At 40.9% G+C, this 11,216-nt stretch overlaps 1 protein-coding gene across 1 annotated transcript; it reads right to left on the bottom strand.

The window, feature by feature from the left end:
• Nucleotides 1-385: 385 nt before the first annotated feature.
• LOC147455740 (uncharacterized) lies at nt 386-2,755 on the bottom strand. Its single transcript, XM_086514428.1, has 3 exons — nt 2,441-2,755; nt 1,828-1,957; nt 386-1,659 (listed from the first exon to the last, which is right to left on the bottom strand). The coding sequence occupies exons 1-3, from the start codon at nt 2,574-2,576 to the stop codon at nt 822-824; spliced, it is 1,104 nt and encodes a 367-aa protein (XP_086370554.1). The 5' UTR covers nt 2,577-2,755; the 3' UTR covers nt 386-821.
• Nucleotides 2,756-11,216: the final 8,461 nt, after the last annotated feature.

Below are 11,216 nucleotides of genomic sequence, written 5' to 3'. Positions count from 1 at the left end.
AAAACCTTGAAAGCACCAAATGCGATTTACAAATCAAGACCTATGACTCAAGCTCAAGAGTACTCACATTTTGGCCTAAAGAGTGAAGTAAAGAAGTCAGAGTATTAGGCTCTAGTCCCAAGACAATAAGCCCAATACACTAAAAGTTAAGTGTGCTCACATGGGGAAAATCTTGAAAATGCCCAAAATTTTGCAGGTGATGTTTGCGAAGGGATGCATATTCCGTGTTTGTGAAGTTTTACATCATCTTGCAAATGTGTTTGCAGGTCATAATATATAGACATGTGGCCTTTCGCCTGGTGTTGCACAAACTCACGAGGATGTCCATACCAAAATTTCGGCTTTATTCATGATTCATTACTCAATGTGTAGGAGCAAGTTTCAATGCACATTAAAAACAAAGGAATATGATTTATCTTTGATGGTGCACTTGTCAAGACAAAATCAACAATCAACAAAGAACAAGGGAAGCCATACTTGGGAAGCATGTAAGGCAACCAAGTAGCTGCCCAGCCAATGAAAGAGCCTCTTGTGAGAACATCATTCAACACAATGTAGATCAAGATGCGCCGAATTTCTTACTTCTGTGTTATAGCACCTCACAAGGCTCTGATTTTAATTAGGGTTGGTCACTTCATGTAAAGATCATCTGTTGATGGCATCAATTTAGTTTTATTGAAACAACCAAAGCATAGTTACTTGGAAGGGAAAATCGGAGCGCAGAACGGAAACGGGCTTTAATTGCCATTCCCTGTTACGGATACTTTACGTCTAAAAGACGGAATGGGAGCCTGAAAATGGCTAACTATGAACCAAAGTAATCAAAGCTGATAGGAAGCTTCTTCGAGCCAAAATTCTGGAACATCCTGATACTCTAAGAGGGCAGGAATTCTGATTGAGCTGTCATCTGAACAACTGCTGGTTGTGGATTGACTGGCAGTGGAAACTAGTGTGGCATACCCATGGTGACAAAGATTTTGGTCCTCATCTCTGAGGGGATCGCTGCCGTTGTCCGAGGAGGAATGATCTTCAATAAGTTGATTAAACCATAAATGAGTTTCCTTGCCATGAGGTTGGGAGTAATCATTTTGAGTATTTGTCATCTGACGCTTTGTCACCTCTTGGGGTTGGAAATGCCTATTGTTGTACTCTATTTGCTGCAAGCTACTCTGCTTCGCATAGTCGTCAGCAACGAGAATCAATAGATTACTGGGATGTAACCTTTGCAACATGTTGCTAGAAAGCTTATGTTCATGACTTATTAGCACATCATCCTGCAGCCTACCATGAGCTTGATCCTGAGCAATTAAACCAAGTTTGTCGTAGCTTATGATTGCGGTGTCACTAACTGAGGCTTGATGAACACCAACATTACTATGTTGAAATGGTAAGGTATGATGCTCCTGTTTGTGGATTGAACGAAATGGAAAAACGGGCAAAAATGAGGAGCTAGCCAAACTAATTCTGTCGGTAACCTGGCAAGATCCTGCTGACGATTGACATACTTGAGCGTTCTCTGCAGAACTCAGTGCTCCCATGGTCGGTAAAATTCTGCATGTGGAAGTTTTCTTTTCCATCCTCTTCCTTAAACTCGAATTCCACAGATTCTTTATCTCGTTGTCGGTTCTTCCGGGCAAATGTGATGCAATCTTGGACCACCTGCAAAGTGTCTTAAGTTGAAATTAAAGTTGGCAATAATGAGAGTTTAACCAATTATGTATGTTTTCATCAATTTGAAGGTTTTATTTAAAACTTTATTGAGAGAACAAAATATGAGATGCAACATTGGCACTCATTTGTTATGAAGACCAAAGATGAAGGCTCTACTTGTTTCCATAGATTGTGTGGAGCTCAATAATGCGTGATTCTTCCGATTCTGAGTAAGAACCTCGTTTAAGGTCCGGGCGCAAGTAATTGATCCAGCGTAACCGGCAGCTTTTCCCGCACCGTTCGATCCCTAGAAGAGGAGACAAACATTGATTAGACAAACCTACTACATTGATATAAAGCGTGTACATGCATTGACAGAGCTCAAGTGCAACTCTTTCTTTCTTTGCAAATCGCACCAACAAGTGTCTGACATTCCCCAATGTGAGAAAGGAGCTCTTTTCTCACAATTTTGCGCTGTAGGGTTCTACATCATGCGTTTTTGTGAGGGAGGGAGTGCATGCTTAGCTCGGTGCGGTTGGGGGCAGGGGAGAGCCATCATCAGCTTTTGCGAGGGAGGGAGCACATGCCTAGCTAGGCATGGTTGGGGGACGGGGGAGAGCCGGCCCATCATGAGCTGTTGTGAGGGAGGGAGTGCATGCCTAGCTAGTTGTAGTTGGGCTCCTGTACCCCCATTGCAGGCTACGATAACATCATGAGCAATGTGGCAATTATAATGACGATTTGTTGCAATCTCTGTTAGAATTGACAGAGAGCTACTTAGAAGATGAACCTGCACGTCCGGGCACGGAGCTCCAATTTCCAGGGCCGTGCGTCACAATGTAGGCAAGGAGCTTCTCGTCCTCGTCTGGAGACCATAGCCCTCTTCTGAGTTTTTGCCTTTGGCAGCATTTGTGAGTATTAGACATCGGAAGAGGATATATTGAGCCTCTATGATTTACACAGTGGATTGGCTTACAATTAGTGAGTTAATGAGCTTATCTACATACAAAATCTGTGCAAAATTGAGAGCTGAAGGAGATGATGTGATCATTAATGTTTTGAGGGGGGAGAGAGAGAGAGAGAGAGAGAGAGAGAGAGAGAGAGAGTTTACTTTGATTTTAGCCGGACATGGGATATTAATGTGCAGAAGGAAAGCTAATGGGCACTTAACTGCCAATCAAGGAACATGTGAGCAAGGAGTCAATTAATTATCAAGAAAATGTAGTTTTAGTGAGGGGTCTTGCATGAAAGGGTACTGAGGGGCCAATTGTGTGTGTGTGTGTGTGTGTGAGAGAGAGAGAGAGAGAGAGAGAGAGAGAGAGATTTATTTTGTCGAATAGGGTTTTAGCTTGTTGGAGAGGAAAAATCTAGTGTGTGTGTGGTTGGATATGTGTGAGAGAGAGAGAGAGAGAGAGAGAGAGAGAGAGAGAATCAATTAAGCAGAAAGAAGAGACAAGCACAAAAGGAAAGATGGCAACTTTCAGAAAAGCAGGGGGGCTTGAGAGGTCCTAATCAAGTGGATTATTTGTTGTTCGTTGAGCTCTTTGGGTCCCTCTTCTCTGCTCTGCTGACTTCACCACACTCGTGGGCGTTTTTGAAGTTTGAACGGCCATCAACAAGACCCCCCTTCTCTCTCTCTCTCTCTCTCTCTCTCTCTCACACACACACACACACACGCGCGCGCGCACGCACACACATACAATCTCTCTCGTTGGATTGTTCCTACGACGTTAAAACCTCTCTCTCTCTCTCTCTCTCTCTCTCTCTCTCTCTCTCTCGCACTGCATTCCCATCACCCATTCATTTTGTAGTATTCCATATTGTTAGCGCATTCTTGCAGCACCCACTTGACATCTTCCTCTGATGGTAAAATGCCTTAGCTAAGTTTTACTTGGATTAGATCTCAATCATCCGGAGGGTAAGAGCACCTGCCCATAGAAATCGCCTCCGAGCAGAAGGGCCGTCTAAAGTAGGCGGCCCACTTTCCTTTGGTACACATTCCCATACACCAAGCCAAGAACCGGTTGAAGGTCACTGATTGAGTACACTGTTCGGACATTGCTTGCGTCCGGTTTCGATTGTTATAATGGTCTAACCACCCTCGTTGGAGGCGTAACTTGCTCCGAATTTTACTCAGAAGCGTGATGAATAGTTGTATGGGAGGGGATGTGAGAGAAGGAAGGCCCTTTAAAAATCTTGTTAGCAATCCTATGAGAAGGCATTCTAATTGTCCCACTGATGGGACGCAAGTTCGAAGCCCATCATCGACTTGTACTTCTCTTGACCACCCAAGGATAGTTTTACTATAGGAGCTCATTTTTTTTAACACTACGAGCCAAAAAAGTATGTCGCAATTGTGGTGTGCTCATTGAAAAGCATCAACGCTTATTTCTTGAGCTAGTTCACCTGACGTGTAAGTCTATTATTGGTCGCTACGCGAGTTCGAAGCCCATCGTCGACTTGTACTTATTTTGAACCAAGGAGAGTCTTGCTATAGGAGCTCATTTTTTTAACACTAAGAGCCAAAAAAGTTTGTCACGATTGTGGTGTGCTAAAACAAAAGCATCAACGCTTATTTCTTGAGCACACGGTCTCCTTAGCTACCAGTTGCACCAATCTACTCTCTGAGAGTCACACCATAGCTTGCATTTGAAGCATGATAGTTTCGTTGTCCTTAATATGGGCCATTTACCCTAGAGCATTTGTATGCTATTTGTTTTGCAATGGCAACAAACATGTAGGGGACACGACCAATGTTTGAAAAAGAGTAGGCTTTAGTGTATTTTTAACCAACTAAACTTGCAAAATCTTCACTAAGTTTACTAGTTTTAGTAAATACAAGCAAATGCTTCAAATTTCGACCTAAAAATCGGTATTGTTTTAAGTGTGCCCTTCGTGCTTGGTATGAGAAAGCTGATACTCATTTGATCAAACAAGGCTTTTGTAACAATCCAATAGAAAGTACATTGTATGTAAAGCGTGAGGGTGATGTACTTCTCATTGTCGTTCTCTATATGGTGATTTGCTAATCACTGGACCATATGAAAAACATATTACTGAATCTAACGCTGATTTGAATGCTACTTTCAAGATGAAAGATTGAGGGTTTTTGCATTATCATTTGGGCACACAGTTTAATCAGTGTGATGGTGGTATTGTGTAATGGAAATGGCATATGAACTTTGAGAATAACGGAATTAAGAAAATTAGAGTGAGCATTTTTGTGAGGTTACTTTGAGAACATAGGGGGTGAACTTAATTGATATAGTAACATAAACATACTACTTAATTAACTTGGCATGAACAATACTTTTGCAAGGGAGGGAGTATTAAAGAACATGACAATAATTGAGGACCGGATTTACTTTGAGCCAGTCTCCCCTTCAAAAGGTGTTTGTATTATAGATTCTCCCATCAAGAGAGACTTGGTACAATACAATCTTTGTGTTCTTTGTGACTTTGGTGATGCTATGAAGATGGAAAGCTTCATGCATCACAAGCATAACATAAACTTTGCAAAAAGCATTAACTATCCCAAGCCTCAAACACCTTCGAAGGCGGAGAGATCTAGCGAGGACTGAGGGTAGAGAAGAGGAAGAAGAATCATTCATAGGAGAAAGAAATAGTTCCTCACTTATCATCACTCTTCTTGCTTAGCATAGCATAATAGCATAGTAATGAAGATGAAGAAGATGACAAGTTTAAGTATTGAAGCATGGCTCTTGGTTGGATTTGCATTTCATAGCCAAGATTGTTTTGGTGTAGACTCTCAATTTCTCAACAAGCTTGGAGAAGGAGAAGGAGCTCTTGCACTTTGCATTTCACACAATGAGAGTATGCGTGTGTGTGGGAGAGTATATCCCCTCTCATGCTTGGTCCACACCTCCCCCCCCCCTCTCTCTCTCTCAATTATTTAATTATATCATTTGGGACAAGTGTCTTCTTTTTTCTCTTTGAGAGAAAGAACTTAATTATTTACTTTTATACATCTAAATTCTCATTGGACTCCCATAAAACCTATCCAATAGGATTTAAGCACATCATGAGGGCCACATGTGGAGGATCTTGACATGTGTCTTTTGTGCTTCTTAAGATATCATGTTTGAATTGAACACTTCAAGCACCTAGTCATTTAAGATGGAAACCGTTTATTCCACTTGAGAGTTTATGTTTGAATTGAACACTTCAAGAACCTTAGTCATTTAAGTATGAGAAGCACCTCAAGCTTGCCCGAAGCACTTTAGTTAGCAAGCACGACAAGCACCTTATGCTTGGGTAGGATTCCCACCTCAAGGTCAGCCCTAGCTTGCCTAAGGTCAAAGGAGTTTTTAACACTAACCTTTGGAGGTCTTTAATAAAGTTAACCCTAAGGTCTTTTAAGTGCCATTAGATGCACGTTGCTCTTTGATAGACTACCTCCTTTTGGACCCCTATTGAGATGTAACCATCTCTCCTCTTGGTTTTTTGCTCAGGTAAATCTAGAAGCACTTGTTGCACATCGCTCTTTGTTGATAGACCGTCTCCTTTTGATCCCTATTGAGATGCAACAATTTCTCCTTTTGGTCCCTTTTTGAGATAAGTTTAGAAGCACATATCTATATCCTAACTCTTGTTCTCCTTGTATCTTCCATATTAAATGATCAGTTTAATATGAGAATCATTTGATAAAGTTCAATATTATATTTTATGACATTACCTTTCTCTTGAAATCACAGTCGTCCTCGACTATGAGGTAGAGAAGATAAAGCATAGTCATTTGTCCATGTTTCTTAGCGGGTAGAGGATCCCTTTTTACCCCATGACATCATTCCAGAATGGATGACTAATCCATTTGGTGCTCGGGAGACTTAGCTCTGCCGCAAGCATGTCAACTCTTTAGTCTATATCATACTTTCAAAGTAGAGTGACAAGCTCTACTTGGTGTTTGGAAGACGTCGTCACCATAAACATGATCCTGAGCATGCATACTTCTTAAATTTTGTGCACAAAAAAGAAAGAGAATGAGTCTTATAAGATTAAAACATTGTTCATTGAAAATGCATTCTCATTTGCTTACTCTAGTGTAGTATTCTAAGCATTGACAAGGTTCATATTATCCTTAAGCTACGTCCATTGCATCTCTCTAGCATCTTTAAAAGGATAATCCTTAAACTTAATAAGATATCATCGGATAATCTTACCATTTTTTAATACCATGTCTTCATGTCGTAGGATGGACTTAGATTGAAGTACTTCTATTTGATCTTCGATGTCTGGCGGGTCCTCCATTATTGGTTCTTTTGGTGGATCTCCTTTGTAAGGCTTGAGTAAGCTCTTATGGAAAACATTGTGCATGAGCCAATGGTTGGGTAACTTTAATTCATAAGCTATTTCATTGATTGGCTTAGAATTTAAAAAGGACCATAGTATCTTTTTGCTAGTTTAGCATGATACTCTTGGTGGCCCGTAGGATTCTTGCCCGTAGTATGCCTTAGACGATCCTTGAGAAACTTTAGCAAGACCCAATCATTTTCCTTAAAGGCTAAGGCTCTTCTGTGCTTATTAGCAGCAGCCCTTTTTACCTTTGCTTTGAGATGGATATAACCTTTTTAATCTTTGGAAAAGATTCTTGTAATTCTCGGCTATATTCATCAGCATCGGTGAAGATCTTCCGATATACTTTAAGTAGTAAGGGACTTTTGGATCTTTCCTCTTTATTCTCGAAAGGTACTTTCTCCACCGAAGTATGTACAATGTCATTGTACGTATACTCTATAAGAGGTGGTTATTTCTTTCATTGAGAACATAAATCTACTTTTATGACATAGACTTTTAGTAGATCAAGAGTCGTTAGATTAGTTATTTCACTTTGGTCATCCGTTTGTGGATAGGCCAAAAGAGAAATTTAATCTAATTCCTAGATTCTCAAAGGTGAGCAATATGAAATTTAAATTGCGAAAGAAAATCCGCCCACCTCATTTGTTTGTTGGAAAGCTTGGTTTGCGTCAAGAAGTACTTGAAACTTTGGCAATCTGTTCGTAAAATGAATGGAGTCCCCAATAAATACTGCTTCCATGTGTCTATGGCATGTAGAACAACTAAAATCTCTTTCTCATAAATGCCTAAGACCCGTTCATCCATATTGAGCCCTCGGCTCTCATATGCTATGGCATGCCCTTCTTGAAGCAAGATTGATCCAAGGCAATCACCACAAGCATCACATTGGACCTCAAATGGCTTTGAGAGATCCGGAAGCATGAGGACTGGTTGAGAGATAAGCTTCTCTTTGAGCTTGTAAAAAGCATTTTGCTCCTTAGTAGTCCATGAATACTTAACATTCTTCTTTGTTAAGTCATGTAATGGTCCTGCTATTTGAGAAAATTTTGCTATGAAGCATCTATAGTATGCACACATACCAATAAATCTTCTTAGCTCATGTAGATTTCTTGGATTAGGCCATGCTATTATTTCTACTAACTTCGATGGACCCATACAGATACCATCTTGAGATATAAGATGACCTATGTATTGAATCTCTTGAAGAAAAAATTCACTTTCTTTTGGTTGAGAAAAAGCTTGTTCTTTCTCAATGCTTGAAAAATCACTTGGAGATGTTGCTTGCGTTCAAGGATTTGGAGTAGATGATGATATCATCAAAGAACACTCCAGTGAACTTGTGGTAGGGTCTAAATATTTTCTCCATCAAACGATTGAATGTGGCTGGTGAATTAGTCAAGCCAAAAGGCATGACTAGATATTCATAAAGACCAAACATTGTACGAAACGCGGTCTTTAGGATATCTTCATCCACTATCCTTATTTGATGATAGCCACTTTAAAGGTCAATCCTACTGAAGTAGGTAGAGCCTTGTAGCTTAGCAAACTGATCTTCTACCCGAGGCACGGGAAATCTGTTTTTGATAGTGATATGGTTTAGTGCTCGATAGTCCACACACATATGGTATGTACCATCTTTCTTTTGCACTAAAAGGACTGGAGAACGAAAGGAGAGAAGCTAGGCCTCACCATCCCTTTTTCTACCAATTTTTATACTTGCCTTATGATCTCCTCTTGTTGAGCTTGGGAAACTCGATAAGGAGGCTTGTTAGGCGGTGAGCTTTCTAGTAGAAGCTCAATTCGATAGTCATCATCCCCTCGTTTTGGAGGTAAGTCCATAGAGATATCATCGGTGAAAACATCTTGGAATCCATTTAGAAAAGTAGACAAGTCTAACTCTTCTTGATTCCTACCATTTTCATTTGATAAATCATTAGCGTCATTAGTGGATTCTTTGACAAAAATCATGTACGTAGAAATCGAGCTTTTCATTGACTTATCAAAAGCTGGTGAATTTACAAGTGGCATAGTACGACCAGACTCATTAGCATCTATATACATGCTCTTTCCCATGTAGGTGAAGTAGATTCTCCTTTCATGGAACTTCATGTTGAAAGTCATGCAGTTGAACCATGGTGCCCCTAGGATAGCATCCTCATGTTAGAGAGGAGAGATAAAAAAGTCTTCTTTATCGACATAGCTTTGGACATGAAGTCTCAACTTCCCAATCAAGGGACAACCGGAGGCTTGCTGTTCCTTGAAAACCGTGTCAACAGTTACACTATCTCCCATCTCAAGAGCTTGAATGCTCAACTTGGTGGCCAACTCCATTGATATGAACTTGTGAGTATGTTACCATATACATGTGGTAGTGATGTGTGTGAACACACTAGGACCGCCGGGACATTTTTTTCCTCTTTAGGAGGTTTCTCCCCCCGTGCATTGTATATACGCCCATCACTCTAGGGCTATCTATCTTTCCATTGCACACTAAGTAACACACTCTCTATTGTGTGCCTCGAGCTTCCTTTGTCTTCTCCAAGCTGTGTGTGTTTCTTTGCAACCCTAATTCCAACAATTGGTATCAGAGCAAGTTACATCCTCTCGGGCTTAGTCGCCAGCTGCTCCAACACACGTCCACTCACTTTCTCCAATTACAATGAGGTTTGGTGAGCGTTTTGATTCGGGCTCATTTCAGCCTTCGTTTCCACTACAGGCAAGTCTGCACATGCAATTTCGTCATTTTGTACTAAATTTCTGTCAGTGCCGTTTTCTGCATAACAGGTGCCTTACAGTCTTCTACGGTTTGTGCTATATAGCACGTGTTGTTCCTGCTACGTTTCTCCTATTTTCAGGCAGTTTTCACTTCAGGTGCAACATTTACCATGGCTGACAACAACACAGATGTCATCGAGATGTTTGCTGCAGAGGACAGGTTGGATGGGAACAATTACCCTATGTGGCTTATATGATGTAACACGTTCTTGTGTCAAAGGGCGTCTGGAATATTGTGCAGGGCAGTGATGTACGTCCTGGTTCTGAGGATGTAGGCGATGTTGAGGATGTTGCAGGTCTTGCTGCAAGGATTAATGCTGTTAGAGTTGTTTTGCCTAAGCAGCTTATTTGTGCAGGTGAAGTCATTTTAGACAGTTGCCTTGTGCAGACTGTTCTTGATGCCTTACCGGATTCTTACCAGACTTTTGCTAGTACTTAGAGACTTATGACCCAAGGAAATCCAGAAGTTGTCAAGTTTGATGCATTATGCACATTGTTGTTGCAAGAGTCACTTTCCCGAAAAAACAGGACTAGACAACGTGCAATTGAACAAGATTTTATTGCTTCTCAAAGAAAGGGTGGTAACAGTAATGCAACCACTTCTTATGGTTCTACTGCGAGTGGCAAAACTTCTATTCCTAATGCTTCTGTTGGCAACACTTCGTCTGGCAATTCTGGTGATAAGGGCAAAAAGAAGATGCGTTGCCATTATTGTAAAGCTAATGATCACTTGATCAAGCAGTGTCCTAAGTTGAAGGCAGAAGAGGCTAAGAAGAAAGAGGGTGGTTCCACTGCAAATGCTGGTTCCACTACAAATGCAGCCATTGTCGAGTCTTCTATTAAAGGAGATTGTACTGCCGATGTTGATGCAGAATGGGCTTTTAGCGCAGAGTGCACTTACAACCCTGCTGTCCATGATGCATGCTTGTCAGTTGCTGCAGATTCACATGTGTGGTATTTCGATCATGGTGCTACAAAGCACATTACCTCACATTGTGAATTGTTCACCTCTCTTGAGTCTATCCCTCATGGGAATTCAGTCACTTGTGCCAACAATGCCTCTTATCCGGTTCAGGGAGTTGGAAAGATTGTGCTTACTGCTACAAATGGCAGTTCCTTCACACTTGTTGATATACTTTATCTACGTGGGATCAAGAAGAATCTCTTGTCTGTATCCGCACTTGCTAGACTTGGACTTGTAGTCAAATTTGTGGATGACAGATGTACAATTCATGATCTTAGTTTTGGTAATGAAATTGTTGCATCTGGCCTTTTGTGCCATGGGTTGTATAAGTTCACTTTGTATGACAAGTGTGGACAAAATTTTGCAAATGCTGTTGCAGATTCAAGGACTATTTCATATGCAAAACTTTGGCATGCACGTTTTGGTCATCTGAATTTTGCCAGTTTGCTGTGCTTGCAAAAATCTGATATGGTTGCTTCTTTGCCGCCTCTTAAAGCACCTGTCAAACATG

This window comes from Adiantum capillus-veneris, chromosome 6, assembly GCF_014529385.1.
Source record: "Adiantum capillus-veneris isolate H3 chromosome 6, ASM1452938v2, whole genome shotgun sequence".
NCBI classification, from domain to species: domain Eukaryota; kingdom Viridiplantae; phylum Streptophyta; class Polypodiopsida; order Polypodiales; family Pteridaceae; genus Adiantum; species Adiantum capillus-veneris.
Note: the sequence above shows the minus strand (reverse complement) of the source record. Positions and strands in the feature narration are given on the sequence as shown.